Raw genomic sequence first — 21,957 nt, forward strand, 5'->3', positions numbered from 1 at the left:
GGTGAGTATCCTGTTATGCTTCCGAAAAGAGTTGGCTGAGTGGACAAAACACAGAAGCTAAAAAAAAAAAGGACATATTTGACTGCATTAAAAAAATTCTGTAGAGCAAAAATCACTATAAGCAAAGTTAAGATACAGATGACAGGAGGGGGGAAATATTTTTAATTCATATCACAGTTAAGGGCTAATTTCCTTACTATATAAAGAACTCTCATAAACCAATAAGAAAAAGACCCACAAGTCAATGGAACAGACAAGGGATATGAACAAACACCTCCTAGAAGAGGCAATAAGGTAACTTTTAGGGACTAGGGCCGCGGCAGCCATCGCTCTTTGCAGTTTGGTGTCGGAGTGAGTAGGGCCGACGCCAAGCAGGGAATTGTGTTCTCTCCAATCGCAGACCCTATAAGATCTGGCTATGTCCTTCATATTTGACTGGATTCACAGTGGTTTCAGCAGTGTGCTACAGTTTTTAGGATTATAAGAAAACTGGTAAATTGGTATTTCTTGGATTGGATAATGTGGGAAAAACAACATTGCTACACATGCTAAAAGATGACGGACTTGGACAACATGTCCCAATGTTACATCCCACTTCAGAAGAACTAACCATTGCTGGCATGACCTTTACAACTTTTGATCTGGGTGGACATGTTCAAGCTCGAAGAGTGTGGAAAAACTACCTTCCTGCTATCAACGGCATTGTATTTCTGGTAGATTGTGTAGACCATGAAAGGCTGTTAGAATCAAAAGAAGAACTTCATTCACTAATGACAGATGAAACTGTTGCTAATGTGCCTATACTGATTCTTGGGAATAAGACTGACAGGCCTGAAGCCATCAGTGAAGAGAGGTTGCGAGAGATGTTTGGTTTATATGGTCAGACAACAGGAAAGGGCAGTGTGTCTCTGAAAGAACTGAATGCCCAGCCCTTAGAAGTTTTCATGTGTAGTGTGCTCAAAAGACGAGGCTATGCAGAAGGCTTCCGCTGGATGGCGCAGTACATTGGTTAACACCAGCCCCCATCGGTTCAAGGTCTCACCATTCAGGCCTACTCAGAGATTTGATCACTCAACACGCATAACTTGAATTCGATAGACTTTTGTTGGTTAGAAAACAGATGTTTTTTAGATTAATATTTTATCAACCTAATTTGAGTTAGAATTGAAAACTGATTCTAGTAAGCTTGAATATCACAATGTTAGCTTTCTAATTCCATAAAAATAATTAGTTCCTACAGTTTATAATCTGACATTACCCCCAGCACCATTTTTAAAGAGCAACTTTCCAGACTACATTTGAAGCACTTTTTAACAATATGAAACTACAAATGTAAACCATATTTAAAAGTTCATCATGTTACATTTTTTTATGTACTTTTTTGGAACTAGTTTTTAAATTTTAGATTATGTGTCCATCTATCTTAAGTGAACAGTTAATAATTAGCTTATTGATGATTGCATGAAGCCTTACAGTTTTCATTATTTTTTCTTATGCAAACGTCATGCAATAACGCAAACCCTAATATTTGGCATCCTTCTTGGGCAAATGTTTCATTTTAATGTGCCTTATCTGGCTAGTATGCTCTGAAATTTTGCATGTTTAATATTATCTATATGAGGGGTTACTGGGAAAGGAGATTGCTTCAGAATATTTAGAATAATACCTAAGTTCCTAGAGGCTTTTGCATTTTCCAGGAGACAAGTTGTGTTTGGTGGCAACCTATACCACATTTATCTCTGAATCATGTGTATTTTTATCTGTAACACTACCATTGCCAGTGCTGATGGGGTCCATGTCCTAGTCCCTGTGGGATCGGCCTTCTGCAGAAAAACACAGCTTCTGGTACAACCCAAGGTTAATTTTTGGTTTGAAAGGCCCATTCCCGTTGTCTGATTCTGAAGTGCTCCGTCTTACTGGCGCCCGGTTTGGTGTTCTGTGCCTCTTCACCAAAAGTAGTGACAGGCAGCAGTCTCCCCACCTTTAGAGGTACTCCCCAGTCTCTTTATACTTAATGGTACTCTCCAGGGCAAACGACAAGTAGGGTCTTGTGCGCGGTTTCATCGTGGAGACCTGCATCTGAGGAAAAAGAGCCTTTTCTGCTTCATTTGTCACTGAGATGTTTGGGGATTTTGCTCCTATCCTCCAACTCTTTTGCATTTTTGGCATATTTTATTTCTTGGTGGAATCCATATATTTAATTTTATTTTTTTAAGTTATTCTCAGTTAGCTCTCATGTTATAGCACAAAAGGCTTTTGTTTTTAGATACAGTGCTTGCCACGTGATAGTGTCTGCAAGCCTCATTGATAGACTTTCTAATAAGATTTTAGTTAGCTTTTTTAAAGCATTTTAATTTCCTAAGAAATTGAGTTCTTTTTTTCCATATGTCGGACAGTCCCATAATTAGCTGAAAGACAAGTGCCAAATATTTATTTTTAAAGACTGTCAAGCTTAAGATTTCCTCTCTTTGTCACAAACCAAGGTTTTATAGTATATTTAACCAATTCCATTGAGAATAGATTGCTCCAGTTCCATCAAGAGTGATTTTAATATCAGAATTAGTGTTTTCTCTAGCTATTGTCCAGATCAGAGTTACTGTAGTCCCTTCTCTCATCAATAATGTAATATATGAAGCAAATACGGATTGAAGGACATGCCTGGAAGGAATTACCAGTTAGCTAAACCAACAAGGTCATTTCACCATGACATTTGGTTTTAGGAATTCACCTATTCTATTTCACTTTCAGCTTCCTTCTAAACGAAAATAAAAAAGCTTTCTCCCTGCCTAGAAACATCAGTAGCACCATGGGAAAAGTAGCAAATGATATTTCAGCCTCTTGGGTTATTCTGCCAGATATATTTAAAGTACTCATTTTTAATATCTTGACTAAACAGAATTAAGCCTTATTAAAAGTAACCGCTTCTTGTCGTTGGCATCTTTTCAGTATTTACAGGGACATGCCTTTCTTCAAGTATTTCCTAGTATCTATTGTGATCATTGAGAAGTTAATTATTTGTGTTATAAATTGGTATAAAGGAAAAAGCTTAGTGGTTTCTCTAGAGGATATTTGCTTTCTGGTACAAAATATCTTGTTCCAGAACTCTCATTCTAGGTCTGTCACTGGCATCAAAGGAACAAAGTCACCTTGTGAACCACAGCTAAACTGGATATTTTCCCAATGATGTAAGAGTCTTGTGGCCTGAACCTCTGGAAATGAAGCTGTACTTTCCTGCCAGCTTGAGGGAGATGGGCCTCAGAGTTCCCCAGCCATTGGGCTTACCATCTAGCTCTGAGATCTCCTCAGAGCATATACACTGAGTCACTGCTTCCTTCAGAAGAAGCAAGTTAAGAGAATGCCGAGAAGCAGTAAAAACACATGGGGAAAACATATACTCTGTATGTGCCTGTGCAAGCGTGCACATTTGCGGAGTAGTTTCTGGGTAAATGGTAGTATTGAGGACACAGGTTAATTTTGTTCCTCCCACTGTAAAGTGTGAAAATGTAATTAACACTATTGTATACAAGCTAAGATTGGATTCCATACAAATCAGGAAGTGTTCAAAAGATGTTTTAAAATCTTAAGTCCGAAACTCTAAAAATAGAGGGCCTCAGCTGGCTTTTATATTTTTAAAGAAGAGATCCTTAACCTCACACCTGTTTCAATGACTGCTGTTAATTATAGTTTTGTGTAACTGTTTCAATTGATGGATTCCAGTTTATCTTGGTGAATTTTTAGATCGAAGATTATGTTTTTTAAAAATTGGGGCACAGATATTTCCTAAAGCGTATGAAAAAATATTCTTCGCCATTGGCTTAGTTGACCCAGTATCCTTAGTTGACCCAGTATCCTTGAGTGCCTTGATACTTAGTTGACCCAGTATCCTGAAGTGTGAATTCAGATATTGCCTGCGTAGATCTAAATTTTCGTTTTGTGCGCCTGCGTACGTATACACATTCACTGTGGTTTACAATGTATACGCAGAACGTTGTTTCTTTTCTTTAGTTTTCAACTGGCTCACACTTCTGTGTAGTGCTTTCCAGCACATAAGCTACTTATAAATCATTAAAATAGAGTAATGGCTGTGATAATAGTGTTTCTTGCCTTCTGCAAAATGATTTGATTAACCCAGCATTTTCACAAGTTCCATCGTTAAAAACAGAATACCTCTAGTTGACATGATTTGAGAGTTTCAGGAGACAGGTTTACATTTTCTGAAGCTGTACTTGGTACGTGGCTCAACGAGGCATTTCAGTCTTATTAGTCACTTACGTGACTGAAGCTTGCAAGGTTTCTATTGCCAAATAAATTTTGACCAGAGTACATTGAAAATAGCTAATATAAAAGGAAGTCTCTCAGAAAATCTTGTGTTGATTTAATTTAGAGTACACTGTTTGGATTTTTTTTTTTCTGGCGGTGCCATGCGGAATCTTAGTTCCCCGACCAGGAATCACCATGTCCCCTGCGTTGGAATCGTGGAGACTGCCAGGGAAGTCCCTGTTTGGATCTTTTTAAACATATGGAAAAGTTGGTGAAGCTTCAAAAAGTCTCCAAGAGAGCATGAGAAAAATAGAGATGAGCAAATATAAATTTCTGGATGCAAAATTAATAGGGAATTAAAGGTTTTCTATAAACCTTTAAATTTTTTTTTTTTTTTTTTTGGTCATAGTTAAGAGTTCAGAAAACAGTATATATTCAATTAAGGACTAAGTTCCCAAAGCTCCATATTGATGTTTCTGGTCATTTCCTTCATTGTCCTTTTGAAATGCAAATTAGCTTTTTAACAAAAAGAAAAAAAAAAGAATGAAAGAAAAAGAGAAAAAAGAAAAGAAAGAGAACAAGCTCTTAAAAATATAGGACTGTGCCTCTATGTAAAGTGATTGGGATTTTGTTAAAACCATGTTTCTACTCTTGAACCCTGTAACCATTCCCCCTCCCATACCCCCAGCCCACACTTGGATAAAAATATCCCTGAGTATAAAGGGAATCTACAGAGTCTACTGAAGATGCAGTTTTGAACTAGCTAATTTTTGTCCTCATAATTTAGAATATTAAATAGCTAATATATTTAATACCTCTGATTGATGGTTCTGGGCTTTAACCACACTTTCAAACAGAACCCAAAGTAATCACAGTAAAGTAAGCAAATTTATTCAAAGTAAACTTTGTTTCAGGAGCGCCCCCACCCCAAATAGATTTTAGGACAGAAATGGGAAAGGTTTTTGAGTTATTTCATGCAGAATTATTATCTGTGGAAAAGCCGCACTGGAGTGGATGAATTCTTCTTCAGTGTGTATTTTCAATGAAGCGGGGGAATTAGATTTAATTTTAGTTTTAAATATTCGGGGGAAAAGGGAGCTGACAGTTCTACAGTTTTTGACATACAAGTTGTCCTTGAAATTGTTTTCATTATCAAGTATAAAGATTCACATCAGAATGGCCAACTTCACATGGGTTTCTGGATTCCCTGGTGCTGCTCCTAACCTGGACTCATAATCAGTTGCCATATTGAGGCAAGAGCACTCAGGGTGAAGGTAGTCACATAACTTTAAAAGCGTCCCCCGATGCAGGGGACACAGGTTCGTGCCCTGGTCCGGGAAGATCCCACATGCCGCGGAGCGGATGGGCCCGTGAGCCATGGCCGCTGAGCCTGCGCGTCCGGAGCCTGTGCTCCGCAACGCGAGAGGCCACAACAGTGAGAGGCCTGTGTACCGCAAAAAGTGATCAGTGTTTTCCGTGGTGAGGCCTTCAGTATTTGAGTGAATGCAGAGTATGTTGAAGTGGCAAGTCGGTGATAAGTTTTTCATCACTAACCTTGTTTACACTTTTGTACACCACTGCTTGCACTAGTATCTTAGTGTGAATTTTAAACATTGTTTTACAGTGTATACAGATTGTTAAGCATTAATTTATATAAAGATGTTTCTGTTTACTTTTATGTATTTTACAAAGAACAGCTATAATAGTTGGTTAAATGTTCTTGAATTGTGTTTGTGTGTTATTTTGATTATGTTCTATTGTCTTTTCACCCCCTATGAATTTGAGTGTCAGGAATAGAAAAATAAAATGATTACCTGGTCTTTGAAAAAAAAAACTTTTAAACATATGAAAATATAATCAGGCTTTGTTGTATTAAGAGAAATACAAATTAAAAGTGCTCAAATTCCATTTTCATCTGTCAGGTTGGCAAAAATCTGCAAGTTTGATAACACATAGTGATGGCTGAGATTTGGGAAACAGTCATGCTCATAATTTGCTGGTGTGAGTGTAAATTGTTGCAGCCTCTGTGGAGGACAGCTTGGCAGGATCGATTACAAAACCATATGGTACATTTCACCCTGTGATTCCTCTTCCAGGATTTTAGTCTATTGATATACTCAATACAGTTGAAACGATGTGTTTATCACAGCTTATTCATCGCAGCACTGTTTGAAATGACAAAAGATTGGAAATGACCTAAATTTTCGTCATTAAGGAATTGATTAATATATGGTGCACCTACACAATGGAATACTATGCAGCTGTGAAAAAAGAACAAGAAAGTTCTTTATGTATTTATGTGAAAAGCTCTCTAAGGTTTATTGTGAAACTCTACTATGTACGTCGTAGGGTATCATTCATGTAAAACTGGAAGAAAAAGTGAAAGTGTGTGTGTGCTTATATGTATATATATTTCTTTGGGAGGATACATAAGAAACGGATAACATTGGTTTGCCCATGGGAAGTAAAATGAATGAACTGCGAGGCAGGAGTAGGAGGACTTTTTAAAATTAAAAAGTTAAAATTTAATTTGTATTATGAGTCAAGAGGATATTTATATCATATAAGCTTTATGAATATCAATAAAATGAACACCTGTGAACTGTTTAGAAATAGAACATTATCACTCTTGTGGTTTTTTTTTTTTTTTAATTCGGCTGCACTGCATTTTTTTTTTTTTTTAAATTCTGCTGCACCACATGGCATGCGGGATCTTAGTTCCTGACCAGGGATCGAACCAGGGCCCCCACAGTGAAAGCACTGAGTCCTAACCACTGGACCGCCAGGGAATTCTCATATTATCACTGTTTTGAAGCTCCTTAACTTCTGTAACTTTCTGTAAACTTTTCTCCGTTTTTCCTCTTTCTGTCCTCATACACTCATGCTTGCGTACCTCCAGCCACGGTTACCCTTGCACCTTTGTCCAGATCAACCCCTGGCATCTGTGTCTCCCCTACAGGAGCGAACAAGCCTCGTATCACCATTGGAGAAGCTGGACCCCCAGGGAGAGAAGGAGGGAAGCCTTGTGGACCGGGAGCCACAGGAGAAGCAGCCCCCGCCTTCTCCTAGGCTCATCCACCCAAACGATGTTCTCAAGATTCTGGAGGCCTTTGTCACGGGTCTGAGGAAACCCAGGTGGGCTGTGTTGCTGGAGGGCTTGCCTGAGAACTGGGGAAGCTGGATGGGATGGGGGCCCAACAGATGCCAGGGATGGGAGAAGAGGCTGCTGAGCCAGAACTTGGGGGGAGTGAGTAGAAGGATGTTTGGAAGGAGGATGAGAGGAATCCACGGACATTACAATGAAAGAAATGGGTGTAGAAGCGATTTGCATGTTTTCATTCATCATTCATTCATTCAACGAACATCTGTTGGGATCTGCTGTGTGTGAAGGCCCCGTGGGGAGAACACTTTGTGATCAGAACAATGGTCAAAGCATATGGAGGTGTCATGTTGCTCAGGGGAAGTGGTCACCTCCATCTGGCATATCAGAGAGGGCTTTAGGAGGAAATGGCACCAGAACTGGGTTTTCCTCGGTGGACAAAGTGGGGGGCGAAGGGCATTTTAGGATGTCACAGCACAGGGAAAGGCCTGGTTCAAGAATCACGACAAAGAGGTATGGCTGGAGTGTCAAGGATCTGAGGAGTGGGACCGGCTTGGGTAGAGGAGCCAGGCCAGATCTTGAGAGCCTTACCCAAATTGCCCAAGGTCTTGGTCTTTACCCTGTAGTGGCCTGGAGCCAGAAAAGGATCTTAAGCCGTGGGGGAGCCCTGAGTAGACTTGCATTTGAGAAAGATCACGTTGGCGGCAGGGAGGGGGCTGCTGCTGGATGCAAGGACAGTGGTAGGAAGGTTTGTCCAGGTGGGAGGGAACAGCCTGGATGAAGCCTATCCTAGAGGGGATGGAGAGGAGATAAATTTTGAGAGCTGCTTTGCTACATTTGTGGAAGAAATAGGCAGAGTAATACACTATGAAGCCAGTGAAGTGAACTGATTGAGAGAAAGCTGGCGGATGAAACTCCAGTGATGCTTTCACAAAGGTGACAATGGCACCAGGAATCAGGAACGTTGATGACAAGCGGGTGTTCTTTCTGAGAACCTTCCACGATCTGATGAACTTGTATAGCTGGGTGGGAAGGTGACAGGTGGAAAGGCAGTAAGTCTGTGAGGTGCAGGCACTGTGATGGGCCCTGCTCGGGGGCCTGGATGACACCAGGTGGAGAGGATGGTACCAGTGCGCTCAACCTCCAGGGACTTTCGGGCACCAGTGAAGCTGCCGAACGTTGTGCGAGGCGACTCAAAGGACTCCGAGTACTGGAAGGCCCTGACCACGGTTATCCCTGCCACCACCCTGAACCTCTGGGACGCTCTCTACACCGCCTTGGAGAAATACCAGTACGTGTGTCTGGTATGGCCCAGGGGGAGGAGGGAGCCGGGCAGACAGGTAGGAGAAGGATGCTGCTTGGAACGGCCACGTTCGGCGCCTCCCTGTCCCGTGAACTCTTGGAGAGAAAAGCAGCCAAAGGGCAACCCTGTTGGGGGGCTGTAGTGCTGGGGAGGCCCCTCTGGCCCCGCCCTCCCTGTTCTGTTCCCGCTGGCCTGGCTCGTTCAGGGCGGGAGGGCTGCTCTGGTAGGCGAGCCTTCTGGGGTCCTCTTCCACCTCCAACCAGATAGAAATACAGAGCCCCTGGCCCTTACTTGATACAGGATGGAGGAGTCAATGGGCCGCTAACCGATTTTTCTGCCCAAAGCCTCGTCCTGACCCAGAGGGCCAAGCTGCTGATAGAAAACCGTTCTCTGGAGCAGCAGAACACAGAGCTCCAGCAGCTGCTGCAGCAGTATCTAGACTCCAAGGTGGGTGACGAGACCCTCCAGGGAGGGGAGGCGGGATGCTGGGAGAGGCCGTGGGACAGGAGGAGATACTAGGAAGTGAGGCGTCACCCCTGCCCCCACCCTGCCGCGAGGCGTGGGAGCTCTGAGATGCAGGCTGTGATGGTGTCCCTTTGATGCCCATCGTTTTCAGCACCGGCTGCTTGTTGGAGGGCTCTCAGAGGCAGTGACGAAGCCAGTGCTGGCCTCCCAGCTTACAGAGCCCTTCCACATGAACTTCCTTCTTTGGTCCCTAACAACCAGTCTGTGAGGCAGATAGGGCGGAAGTGATTCTCCCCCTTTCACAAAAAGGAGAATCGAAACTCAGCACTTCTGTAACTTGCCCAGAGGGCAGACTCTTCCCTCTCTGCCAGCCCTGGGTGTCTGGCCTAGGATGTGACATGGGAGGGAGGGGAGGTTCCAACTGGGGCAGATATTCCCTGGCCCCCACTCGTGCCTGCTCCAGTGACAGTTGGGGCAACTTCCCCATGGCTTGGCAGGAGGAAGGATCTCCCCGTCCGCTCCACAGGGAAGAGTCCACCGGCAACACAGTTGCTGGCTCTGCTCTGCTCCTGTGGGATCCTCCACGTGGTGCTTAAGGTCGTAACACGGGGCTGAGCGTAGGTCCTCCGTCATCAGCTGAGGCCAGTCACACGCCCATGCACTGGGGGTGTGTGGCCCGTGAGGTCTCAGGACCCCTGCTACACCTGAGCGGGGGGATGTGGTGAGCCGGGGGGTCACGCTGGCCTCTTGGCCCGAGACAGGACTCAGACGTTTGGGAACCGTATGGCCCATACTTCCTTCGAGGCCACTGTGTACAGGAGGCTGGGGGCGGGGGGGAAGCACAGGGCCACACTGGGGCTATAGGGTGGGCAGGTCAAGAGCGGAGGGGAGGGCTCAAGAGAATGGATCAGAGGGGAAGGTTAAGAACGTGACCAGAGCCTGACGAGCTGGAGCAGAAGCCAGACGAGGAGCCCAGGTCTTGGCTTCAGAGGAAGGCAGGCTGCGGGCTTTCCCAGGCAGCCGGAAGTGTTTGGGGGAGGAAGTGCTCCCAGGGATTTGGAGGCCTGTGGCAGGGGGACCCTGGGGGAAGTGTCATGACCTTTACTCTTTTCCAGATAAACTCTGAACTGCAAGTTCCTCCGACTCAGGTGTTCCGGGTCCCCACAAAATAGAGCCAGACCTCGAAAGGGCCGACACTGGTATCAGCGCTGGTGCCACAGGTGGCATCTCCTGGGGAGCTGCCTGGGCCCACTCCCTGGGTTTTCCAGAGCTGCTGTTGTCGGGCCTGTCAAGATAGGTGACAAGAGGAGTTACTTGTATCCTGCAGGCATGATTAAAGTCTTCAAAGAGTTGTGTCTGAATCTCTTTAAAGAGGTCAGGTGAGACACGGGCCCCTATCCCCACCTCTGTGTCACGAGGGGACTTTGTCCCCAGCCTCGGGCTGTGGTCTGACAACAGGCTTGTAGCTGTGGGACCGGGCCTGTGGCACGGGGCTCCCTTCTTGCTTTTGGGAGAAGCTGGTGTCTGCAGGTGGCGGCGGGAGCTTTGGGCCATTTCAGGGTCTGTGCCTGCAGACTGTCCTTGGGCCTGCAGGACCCTTTGTGAGCTTCTGGGGCCCCTGGGTCCAGCCTGCGGTGCCCCTGGGCTGTGCTGTGAGGCTCTTCCTGTGGGCAGCCTGGGCAGACAGTCCTGTACCTTAGGCCCACCTTGAACCCTGGGCCACAAGGCCCCCCAAAGGGTTAGGGGCCCATCCTGTACTGAGTTTGCCAGCCAACCCTGCCCCCTGCCCCCCATCAGTCCCCCCACTTGGACAACTGCAGACTTGTCAGCTCAGTGTTTGATTTGTTTTATTAAGAGAAAAATCACCACTCGAGAAAGGAAAAACAGCCAGGAGAAACCCAGCTCACACAGGCAGGGGGGCAGCACTTCAAGCAAACTCCAGGCAGCCCCTGGAGGGCCGGAAGGGTGAGCCCTGAAGGGGCCAGGCGGGTGGGGGGCACGGGCGTCCGGGGGCACGGGTGTCCTGGCGTGGACGTCCAGGCTTGCGAGCGCTAGCCTGGGCTGAGGAAGCTCTGGAAAGCCGTCAGGACCCACAGGCTGGGCAGGACTGGGCTTGTGCACGCAGGGCTGTGGCTGCCTGGACCGAGTGGAGCCGGCCTGGGGAGGCAGTCACCCCGCAGGATTAGCGGGAAGGATCTGCACTTCTGCAGGGCCAAGACTGCTAGTGTCGGCTGCCCTTGCAAGATGATGTCTGGGGGAGGGGAGGGTGATACTTTTTGCTCATTAACTCTTTGGAAAGCCCTGGGCACTGGCCCATGACATGATTCTCGATTCTCAGTGAATTTCGTTAACGCTTTCGAGCTCTACGGGGAGGCCTGCGGAGGATGTGGGGTGGCTTCCTCTGGAGCCCCCATCCCTTCCCACACTCCCCACCCTGCAGGCAGGGACCCGAGGGGAGGGACCGGGCCAGCAGCAGACTTGAGGTGGTGAGGACAGGCAGGGAGGGGGGTGTCACCAGCCCAGCCAGCAGGACGAAGGCCCCTGGGCCCTGAGGCCTCCATGCCGGAGGAGGGGCAAATGCCCAGGCCCAGCAGGGGAGCGCAGGGAGGCCCCGGGGCCTTCACGCCCCCAGGAGCTTCTTGACCATGTAGCCGGGGAGGCTGTAGAAGAAGAGGGCCAGCATGAGCAGCGCCAGCAGCGCCAGCACGATCTTGACGATGAGCCACTTGTACCGCGTGCAGATCAGGTACTTGATGGACTTGAGGGGGTTGAGGAACCAGACAAAGGCCGTGTCGGGCCGGCTGGGGGAGGGAGAGTCTTGGTCAGTTGGTGGCATGTCCACGGCACCCCATCCCCTCAGCCCTACTAGGCCCCAAGAGGACTGAGTCCCCAAAGTACTGAGTGCCGGAGGGAGGGTTTGAGCCCATCTCTAAGCACCAGGTGTGCTGCCTGCATTCCCTGTCCTCTTTGCAGGACCCTCTGGTGCCCCATCTCCTCCCGCGGCCTAGACGGCATTTCTGGCAGCTGGGCAGGCATCACACCTCCCGCACCCTTGCAGTGATGGCGGGTCAATGCTTGAAGGGGCAGCCTCAGCACTGCAGGCAGTTCCGATTATTAGGAAGCTCCCCTATTGAGTGGTTCCTTGTATATGGTCCGGTGCTGCCCCATGTTCTCAATGAGATCGGTGTTTCTCAACCTCTCCCCCTTTCTGCTTCTGTCCCCACCAGGTCCTGCCAGGGGTGTGAGGGGCCCCGGTGGGGCATACGCCACCCTCACCCCGACCTGCCCGCCGTCAGGGCTGGATCGCTATTCTATCTTCTGCAGGGCCGCCTAGCCCAGAAGGGCTTGTTGAGCTTACATTCTGTTGACTGTGTTACAAAAACAACAGGTTCTATGAAATGTCAAGATGGAAAATCAAAGTATTGAATATGCTTCTTCAAATTCCTCCAGCTCCTGGGGGACGTGGACCACACCCTCCGGAGCCTTTCAGCGCAGATGGGGCTGCAGAACAGGGATGTGGGCGCAGGGCACCTGGTCTCTAGTCCCAGCGGTGACAGGCAAGTTAGGCACCTCTTAGAGCCTCAGATTCCTCACTTGTACCACGGGGTTAATAGTAGATCCCCACCTCCGGGGTTGGTAAAAGGGTGACATGAGAAAGTGCATGGGAAGCTCCCAGCCCCGCGCCTGGCACCGAGCTGTGCTCCTCACATGCTTGTTACTAAGATGTTTGAATGGGATGGAGATACTCACTGTCCTGCAGGGCAGGAAAGGGCTCGGGGTTGGGAGGAGGATACTGGTAGAAACTATTCAGGACTTGGAGGCTAATCCCAGCCAAAGCCTTTCCCCTTTCCCGTCCATCGCTCAACTTCTTTCTGCCAGTGGAACTGGGTTAGAGTCTGTCCGGATTGTTGCTGGGACAGGGAGTGGTGTAGTGCGAAGGACACTGGATTGGCAGTTTGAAAACTGAGGCTGAATCCTAGCTCTACCCTGATGGCTAGGTGACCTTGGGCAATTTACTCTTCCTCTCTGGCCTGATACGTGAACATGCAAGACAGTTATTTGCAGTTCTGAGTCTATGATACTGTTCAAAAGCTTAACAGTTGCTGTCTGTATCCTTATGTGTGCACTTGTGGGCATACTTTTGTGTGTGCACTTGCGTGTGTGTGTGTGTGTGTGTTCCACATGCTGCCCAGCTCATAAGCCCTCGGTCCAGGAGGGAGGGAGGAATACCAGACCCAGGAGGGTGCTGGGTGCAGGCCCCAAGGGTCTTCTTGACCGGGTAGCCAGGCACAGGGCAGAGGAGAAGGGCGGGAGGGGCAGCAGCTGGAGGGGCAGCCGGCGATACGTGCGCCACAGCAAGTAGTGGGCAGACTCGAGAACCATCTTGAACCATCTGGTTCAAGAACCAGATGAAGCTTGTGTGGGGCCAGCTGGAGCCGCAGGAGGAGCAGAGGGAGCATGGAGAAAGGCCACAGGAGCTGAGGGCTGGGGCGTGGGGAGGGCCCCGGCCAAGGTGGGGGCCAGGACGGGGGCCGACCCTGGGCTGAGTTCATAGTCCCAGGCACCCCCCAGCCATGAAGGCTGCCTGGGGCCCCAGAGTCCACCACTGCAGCTGTTTGTCTTTGGCAAACACCAGGAAGAGCATTTGACTCAGCTAGGTGGGGCCTTCCCCGGGAGAGGTGCAGCTCTCCTGTACCGGGGGCCCGCGCTCTGGCTCAGAGGGAGGTGTGGATTTTGGGAAGAAGGGGAGGAGGGAGGAGGCTCCCCTGCAATGAGGCTGTGGCCTAGGAAGGGACAGAGAAGGCAGAGGTGCCTACAGAGTGGAGGGCAAGGAGACCAGAAGTTTCTGGCCCCTCCTTCCCGTTCCAGTGCCGCCAGGGACTAGCATGGCAGGGGCCTGACCGGCAGAGCACTCACTTGGGTTTCTCCAGGGGGTCAGGTTCATTGCGGGCCAGGCCCACTGGATTCTTCTCCGCCTCCTCGGCAGTGAGTAGATGCAACTCTGCCTCCACCTTGCCCTGCAGAGAGGAACAGAATGGTCCCGGTGCCCGGGTTAGGTGCCAGGCCCTCAGCGCCCTGGCCTGGCCCAGCCCTGCCCCCTGCCCAGCAGTAGTGGTACCCACCGTGAGCTCAAACTCATCATTCTCATTGCGGGCCAGGAGGGGCCACCAGCCTTTGATGCGCTTCTGCTTGAAGATGGAAGCCAGGGGCACGTCCACCTCCCCCGTGGCCATCTCCATGCTGCACTGCTTGGCCGTCTTTGCGCCCCGTGGGAACCGGTTCAGGTCCAGCTCGATGGCCCCTGTGGCAACCTCAGAGTCAGTTCTGACATCTGGTACTATTGACCGCACCCCCAAACCTGGGCTGGGCTCCCCCTGCCTCTGCCTCCCCCTCCCCTGCCCGCTCTGCTCCGGTCCCAGCCTTGCACCCAGGAAGTCGTCAGCGGAGAAGTGGTCGGCGTCCCAGATCTGCAGGGTGAGCCGCGCGGGGATTTTGTATTCAGTCTCGTCCCAGGAGAACATGGACTCCTTCTTGGAGATGACAATCTTTTCCTCGGCAGCCAGGTAGTCGAAGGGGAACAGGTAGCGCCAGTTGAAGTTGCCCTCGCCCGTGAGGGAGTGGTAGTGGACGTCCGTGTCCTGCTTGTCCTCCTGCTGGCCCTTCAGCCACCTGTGGAGCATCGTCGCCTGCTCCAGACTTGCGGCCACACCTGTGGGGGTTCTTTCCACCCACAGCCCCCCTGTCCTCTCCCTCCTCTCCTGCCTCCCAGGGAGATGGGCCCACCCAGCTCAGCCCCCTCCCGGCCAGGGAAACTCTCACCCACCCCCGCACGAAAATGTCACTGGACTTCTCCCCGGTGAAAAAGTCATCATCCTCCAGGACCACCTCATCTGTGTTCCACACGATGACCCGCAGCTCGTACCTGGGCAGGGGGAGGGGCTGATTAGCAGCATGCGGGGGGCTTCTCCAGGGTCTTGGGGCTAGGATGGGGCTGGAGATGAGACGACCGGGACACGTCCTGGGGACTTGGGGGTGGGCGTGGGGCCTGGGTCAGGCTGGGGCTGAGGGAGCAGATGTGGGGAGAAGCTGAGGGGATGGGGAGACATGGGGGTACCCGGCTGAGAGAAGAGGGTCCCCCAGCTAGCATGGCTCTTATGAGGAGAGCCGAGTTGGGGGAGAGCCAGTTGGGCTGGAATGCCAGGACCCAGAGCACACTCTGGACAGGGAGGCTGACTCGGGCCTCGGAGAGGCTGCCCAGGCTGCAGGGGAGGGCCTGGGGGGTGCAGGGGGGTGCGGGCGTGGCTGAAGCGAGGCTTGGAGAGTCGGCAGCAAGATTCCCCCGTCTCCAGAGGCCGGAAGCTCCACTCCAGCTCTAATAAAAGTTCACACTTAAGCCCAGCAGCTGGCTGTGGACCACCATGGAATCTGATTTCTTTTACATCCTTGTCCCCAAAGGGGATTTTCCCCTTGAAGTGTAATCGTCATGATAAATGAGGTAGTTACGTCTCAACTTTTAGGAGGGAGGTTGAGTCAGCTGCTAAAAATTCCCTGGATTGCGGCTCTTGGAGTTCTGTCCTGGACTGCAAGTCCCGGAGACATAACGGGTTGGGGTGTCCCCTGGTGGCGGGCCCTGGAACAGCAGACTCAGGGTCCCACCTGGAGACTATGCCAGGTAGAACGGGCTGTATAATTTGCGGGGTCCAGTGCCAAATGGAAACGCGGGCCTCTTTGTTAAAAATCATTAAGAATTTTAAGGCTGCCATCTTGAAATAAGCGTGCGGCCCCGTGCGACCTCACAGGCCTACGCACTTGGCCCTGATCGCAGGCGCTGAGGCCAGTGCTGGCAGCGACTTGATCCTGCCACTTTACAGATGGGAAAACTGAGGCCCAGGCAAGCAAAGTGACCTGGCCAGTGTCAACTAGGAGAGGCAGATGGCGTAGCTCCTGGCCCAGTACGCCCCACCCTCCCAGCCTCCCGCCTCTCCTGGGCACTCGCCCTGTGCATCTCATCAGCAGATGCCTTAAATAAAACTTGGTAGAGCTGAATGACGGCCTGGAGTGGGGACTGTCAGGGAGCAGAGCAGGCTCTCAGGGCTTCTGTGTCTCGTGGGTGTGTGTGTGGGAACCCACGGGGATGCTGTGTGTGTGCACGCACGTGGAGGAGTGGGTCTGTGATGACAAAGGCTGCTGGAGCGTGCCGGTGTGAACTCACAGCCCTCGCTGACCTCGCCACGGAGGTGTGGCCCCTGCTGCAGCAAAGGGGACCCACCCAGGACAGGCCCCACAGCCCTCCTGATGGGTTGCTCTGTTCCCCCAACGAGGCCACAGGGCACTGACTAGGGAGACCTGGGCCTGGAGCCTCCTACAGGAAGGACGCCTTTGGGGAGCATGGAGGGAGGGGCGCTGGGCCCGAGCAGCTCACTTTTTGGGCTTCCGGGGAGAGATGTCCAGAGGCGTTCCAGGGGCCGGCATGTTCATGGGAAACATGTCCACCCACAGCTCCAGGCGGCCCTGAGGAAGGAGGTGTGGCAGGTCTCACGGACTCCTCCCTCTGCCCAGCAAGGCCAGCTCTCCTCTCCCTCCCAACCTTTGTCCTGTCAGGACCCATTTCATCAGTTTTCATCCTTGGATGCCAGCAGTTCCTATGACGTCACCAATAGCCAGTGGCAGCTTCTGAGGGAGATACCCTAGGTCTCCATCTGAGCTGATGTAATTCTCACACAAAGTTAAGACTCAAACCCTGAAGTTACGGTGAAGGGCCATGGTGCGTGCGTATGAAGGGAACGCAGTGAATAGCAGGAGGATCTGTTTTTATGGACCCAGGTTGGGACTCCCTGATCCCAAATACCAAAGAACCTCAGATCCCGACCAGGCCAGTCACCTGCTCGATGCCCGGCTTGTCAGGGTTGAGCAGCGGCCGCGTCTCCACGTGTTCCGGCACCAGGCGGCAGCCCACGCGGGGGATGTCCTCCCAGTACCTCAGGGCCAACAGTGCCACGTGCTCTTCCGTGGGCTTCCTCTGCCCTGTGGGTGCTAGTGGTGAGCTCACACACGGGCTCAGCAAAACAAGAGACCTGTGCTGGGCCAGCGACTCAGGGGCACAAAGAAGCCCCATCTCCAGTTTACTGCTGGGAAACTGAGGCACAGAGGGAGCTGTGGATTGCCCAAGCTCTCAGCTGCCTCATGGGCCCAGAAAAGTCTGTCTCCTTGGGGTTCCTCTGCTTGGGAGAACCTGACCAGAGAATTCTGGGCTATGAGGTCAGGGAAGAGAAAAACCCACATCCTGTCCCAGCACCCTGAAGATGGCTGGCACTGGTTTCCTGGCAGAGATACCTGCTGATTCTCTGGGAGGTGCCAGGGGGGCAAAAGTGTGGGGACAGCCAGACCGACCTGGGTCTATGCCCTCACTCTGCCTTGTAGGAACTGAGTGGCCTTGGGCAAGTCACTGAAACCCTTTGGGTCTCGGTTTCCTCATCTGCAGAATGGGGAGAACCTCCCTACCCTACAGGGGTGCCGGGAGAGAGAGTGAAGGGGACAAGTGAGCAAGCGCTGCGTGGGATGGGGAGAAAGGGTGGAGGCTGGGCGGACAGGAGGGGGACACTGGGGTGATGAGCGGATGGGTGGTCCCACCACAGGGAAGTGTGGGTCCTTCCTTGGCCTCTGACACCCCCGTAGCTTTGTCCAGCATCCTGTTACCGTTCTCGTCCTCGATCTCGGAGGGCCCTGTGAAGACGCGGTTGGACACCTTCACTCTCCCAGGGGGCCCGAAGTGGGGGCCGTCCACTTTGCCCTCCTTGCAGAGGCGGGTCAGGATCTGGCTGGGCTTCATGGGGTCCCGCCAGATATTGTAGCCGTGTCTGTCGGAGGAGACACATGGGCTGGGTGGGGCTCAGGGTGCGGCTGGGCCATCCCCAGGTGGTAGATGGTCCTGGCCGGTTTCCTTAGGTTGGCCGTTGCTCCGTGTCAGCAAGTGAGCCCTGCCCTGCGTTCCAGGATCAGCTGACACACCAGGGCTGCTGCAGGCTGATCCCTCCTGCCCTGGGCTCCGGCCCACATGCTCAGTGTCCCAAGGATGAGTATCCAGTCTCCCCCAGGGCAGCCCGCACCATCCCCCCACCGTGTCCCCTCTAACGGAACTTAAAAAACTCCCTGAGGAAACTGATAACACAAGAGGTTAAGGGCCTTGCCCAGGGTCACGCAGCCTGGCAGTGGCACAGGGCGGCCAGATCCTCAGCGCACTCTTCCTAGCGCGCTTCTGCCTCTCCTCCCAGCCCGCTTTTCTCTCCTCATCTTGCTTCCTCTGTCCTGGAATCCCCTGTCTCTCTCCTTGTCTTGGAATCTGCAGTCCTGGCCCCTGAAGGCTGAGCCCAGAACCTGGCGGGGTGGAGGCCTGGCTGGGACAGAAACTATAACATGTCCACCTTCCCAAATCCCACGGTCTGCATCTTGGTTTTGGAGTCAAGGTGCAGTAGGTGCGCCCTGCCCCGCCCTGCCCCACGCACGTGGAGTAGGTCTGGGCGATGCCACAGGTGGCGCGGTGCTTGCTGTAGAAGCGGTTCTCCAGGTCGATCTTGGTTTCCCCAATGAGGTCATCAGTGCCTACCAGATCCCAGTCGTATACGGCTACCGTCAGCAAGGATTCCATGGGGAAGGAGGCCTCAATGTCAAAGGACCTTGTGGGACAGGGTTGGGAGAAGGGTTGAGGGCTGGGCTGGGGTAGGGTGGAGTAGGAGGTGGTCTGCTCTGGGGAAGTTGGGGCAGGTGGAGTGGGACACCAGGAGGCCTTACTTCCCAAAGATGGGGTTGAGCTGCTTGGAGATGTAGTTCTCCTTGTCACGGATGTCAGTCTTGCCTAGCCGGATGGCGATGTAGGGGTCGGCTTTGCCATTGATGTCTGCGGGGTGCAGGTCCGTGGCCTGGGATGGGAGGGGTGCTCTGAGCAGGGCCCGGGCACCTTCATCTTCCAGTGTCCCTGCCCCTCTCCCTGATGGTCCCATGACAGTGAGGGGCAGAAGCACGGACCAGGGACTTGCTGTGTGGCCCTGGACAAGTCCCTGACCCTCTCTGGGCCTTGGCTTCCTCCTCTATAAAGGATGGTACTAGACCAGCTGACCTCCCTGGTGTCTTCCAGTTGGGGGCTGTCAGTCTGTAGCTGCTTCAGCCCTTCCTGGGCGGGAGGACCGGGAGCCTGGGGAAAGGATGTGAGGGGCCTCTCACCCGGACCACGTAGACCCGGACCAGCACGTTGATGGGGTCGTTGCTGGGGATGCCCTGGAACATGCCATAGGTGGGGTCATAGCCGGCTTCCCGGGACACGTCCTCTGGGAGTGGCACTTTGTATACGCAGAGGGAGCCCTGGGGTGAGGCAAGAGTGGGTCAGGGTGCAGCTTCCCGTGGCACAGGCAGGGGTGGCATGCAAGATAGCCAAGAGCACTGAGGGTCTGCGCCCTGCTGCGGTGGGGCCGTAACCCTTTAGCTGCGGTGGGGCCTTAACCCTTTAGTTGCTGGGGTATGGAGAGTCAGGGGTTCTGGAAGGAGTGGCTGGAGTGGGAGGGGCAACTCTGAGGTGGGTGGAGTGGGGAGGTGGGTTTAGGGCAGATGATCTTTATCAATCAGCGTGGAAGTATTTTTATACTTTACCAACCGGGTTGGCTGACAGTTCCACCTGGCTGTCAGCCCCGGGCTTGGGCTGGGGAGAAGAGCTGGTGGGGGGCTCAGGACTTAGGGCCCACCTGTGCTCCCTGCCTGACCTTGAAGCGCCCCACGATGCGCTCCTCCTCAGTTGCGCCGTCCTCGTTGTCCCCCGTCTTGCCCCGAAGCAGGTTGAACGTGTGCAGCCAGTCCTCGAAGCTGTCGAACTCTGACTCCAGCTCCTTGGGGTACACCTGAGCCAGGCCGGGCTGTCAGGGGCTGAGGCCGGTCCACTGGCCTCTGTCTTGCCCCCGGTGTGACCCTACTTTCTGGCTAGGTCTGCTCCCAGACCCTCACCTTGAGTTCATCAATCTTGGGTTTCTTCTTCTCAGGGGCCTCAGACCCTTGGCCTGGGCTCTGGGTTCTCTTCTTCTTCTCCTCCTTTGCAGCCCTTGCCTTCTCCTTGCCCTTCATCAGCCCCTTCAGGCCTGGCCAGAAACAGACAAGGGGGCAGAAATGATGTGGCAGGAAGGCCTGGGCTGGAGACCCAGCTCTGTCGCTTTGCTGATTTAACTTGCAGGTCTCTGTGTGCTCGTCTGTAGAAAATGCAGACAATGCCGCCTGGCGTGCCCGCCTCACATGGGAGCAGGGCACCAGTATGCCAGAAATGTGCAGAGCCTGTTGTGTGCCCTTTGACAGAGAGGGGCGTGGAAGGAGCTTGGGTCTGGTGCCAGCTCACTGTGCTCTCTGGCCTCAGTCTCCTTGTCTTTAACATTAAGAGGATTGTTCTGTATCAGCATTTCCCAAACAGCATTCAGTGGAACACTAGGTGTAGGCGTTCTTGGAATGCTTTAAAAGAAAAGATATATGTGTGTGTGTGTGTGTGTGTGTGTGTGTGTGTGTGTGTGTGTGTAAAATAAGCTGGGGAAATATTTTATTATGTCTTCCTTTTAGAGATTTATAATAGCATTTGTATATTAAAGGCACTGAGAAGTCCCGCACCAAGGGACCTGTTTAATCCATTTGACCCCAGAACCCTCTTTTCCCTTCAGAAGACCCATTAATAGTGTTCCATGGAAAAGGTCTGGAAAATACTGAATGGGGTGAGCTCTGAGATCCCTTCCAGCTCTGATGTTCTGTGACTCTAAATGTCTGTCCCTCACTGTGGCTGCTGAACTGGTCAGAGTAAAAGCCACTCTAGATAAGGGCCTCAGCCTGCTCTCTGGTGCGCAGGGATGCCTGGTGATATCTGCTGTTGGCTGCTGCAGCTGTGACGGCCCATGGGAAGGGGAAAGAGAAGCAGCTGGTGTGACAAGCAGGGGAGCCACCCATCTGGGGGGCTGGGAGGGAGAGGCAGAGATCCAGGGCTCCAGGGCTCACCCTCAGTGTTGTCCATCTCCTCCTTCTCCTCCAAATCAATTCCTGAGGCCTCTTGCTGTTGAAGTTGCTGCCAAAAGATGAGGTAAGGAGGAGGGAAGGTGGGTTTCCTAGGGAGGTGTTTGTTGAACCCACACTGTGGTGTCAGACCAGGCTTAAATGCTTAGAGGCAGAAACTCTTTTCCATTGGGTTTCAAACCCATGATGTGCTTAAGCGGGTTAAAAAAAAGTTTATGATGTGTACAATGTGACTTAACTGTACTTAGGGGTTATGATTCTTTAATTGTGTATGATTGAAAAATATGCGCTCTTTAATGTTGCTTCTTAGTGGTATTATTATTTTAATGTAGAAAAGTATAACTGAATAAGAAAATGTGCCTTATTTTCTTCAGTCAGTACACACTGGACACTAAATCATTGTTTCATCCAAGGTGTCACCGCCACCTGGTGACAGCCTGTGCAAATTACAGGAATAGACTCGAGACAATGGGCAGCCTCTTGGAGCTCCAGGCTGGCCAACTTGAATCGAGGAGGTGTTGGTGGGAGAAGATACTACTAGGTGTCCCCCAGTTATCTGCTCTCCTCCTCTCTAAAAGTTTTTGGCACACAGCTACCTAGCTAAAGATTACATTTCCCAGCCCCCCTTGCAGCTAAGTGTGGCTATGGGACTAGATTCTAGCCAGTGTGAGCTGAAGTGATATGTGCAGCTTCTAGGCTGGGCCCTTAAAAGGAAAGGAGTATGTGTCCCCTTCTTCTCTTTACCCTTCCCGTGGACTAGTATTAGGACGTGACGGCAAGCCATCTCTAACCACGCAGATGC

General features: G+C 51.5%; 3 protein-coding genes across 6 annotated transcripts in view; 2 read left to right on the plus strand and 1 right to left on the minus strand.

Moving 5' to 3' along the window:
• Window positions 1-10,300, plus strand: part of DRC1 (dynein regulatory complex subunit 1) — a gene marked incomplete at both ends in the record, with an annotated part of 45,968 nt that extends 35,668 nt beyond the window's left edge. The window contains 4 exons of one of the 2 annotated variants that reach the window (XM_082672860.1): window positions 7,220-7,395; window positions 8,508-8,651; window positions 9,008-9,110; window positions 10,244-10,300. In XM_082672860.1, coding sequence (XP_082528986.1) covers window positions 7,220-7,395; window positions 8,508-8,651; window positions 9,008-9,110; window positions 10,244-10,300 — 480 coding nt within the window. The remainder of the gene's footprint in view (window positions 1-7,219; window positions 7,396-8,507; window positions 8,652-9,007; window positions 9,111-10,243) is intronic. The other variant, XM_082672861.1, reaches the window with a different exon arrangement.
• On the plus strand, window positions 378-1,013 carry LOC309833694 (small COPII coat GTPase SAR1B-like; the record flags this gene model as incomplete). The annotated part of the gene is made up of 1 exon (XM_082672148.1): window positions 378-1,013. Exon 1 carries the CDS (start codon window positions 546-548, stop codon window positions 1,011-1,013), a length of 468 nt encoding a protein of 155 aa, XP_082528274.1. The 5' UTR covers window positions 378-545.
• Window positions 10,301-11,748: 1,448 nt separating the features above from the next.
• The window catches only part of OTOF (otoferlin), a gene marked incomplete at both ends in the record, with an annotated part of 90,592 nt that continues 80,383 nt past the window's right edge, over window positions 11,749-21,957 (minus strand). For all 3 annotated transcript variants that reach the window (XM_082672104.1, XM_082672102.1, XM_082672103.1), the window contains 14 exons: window positions 11,749-11,929; window positions 14,046-14,146; window positions 14,252-14,430; window positions 14,557-14,798; window positions 14,953-15,051; window positions 16,552-16,640; window positions 17,011-17,153; window positions 17,826-17,986; window positions 18,632-18,802; window positions 18,918-19,045; window positions 19,347-19,484; window positions 19,880-20,014; window positions 20,118-20,248; window positions 21,141-21,207. In XM_082672104.1, coding sequence (XP_082528230.1) covers window positions 11,749-11,929; window positions 14,046-14,146; window positions 14,252-14,430; window positions 14,557-14,798; window positions 14,953-15,051; window positions 16,552-16,640; window positions 17,011-17,153; window positions 17,826-17,986; window positions 18,632-18,802; window positions 18,918-19,045; window positions 19,347-19,484; window positions 19,880-20,014; window positions 20,118-20,248; window positions 21,141-21,207 — 1,965 coding nt within the window. The remainder of the gene's footprint in view (window positions 11,930-14,045; window positions 14,147-14,251; window positions 14,431-14,556; window positions 14,799-14,952; window positions 15,052-16,551; window positions 16,641-17,010; window positions 17,154-17,825; window positions 17,987-18,631; window positions 18,803-18,917; window positions 19,046-19,346; window positions 19,485-19,879; window positions 20,015-20,117; window positions 20,249-21,140; window positions 21,208-21,957) is intronic.

Source organism: Grampus griseus (assembly GCF_964374135.1).
Source record: "Grampus griseus genome assembly, chromosome: 15".
Classification (NCBI taxonomy): domain Eukaryota; kingdom Metazoa; phylum Chordata; class Mammalia; order Artiodactyla; family Delphinidae; genus Grampus; species Grampus griseus.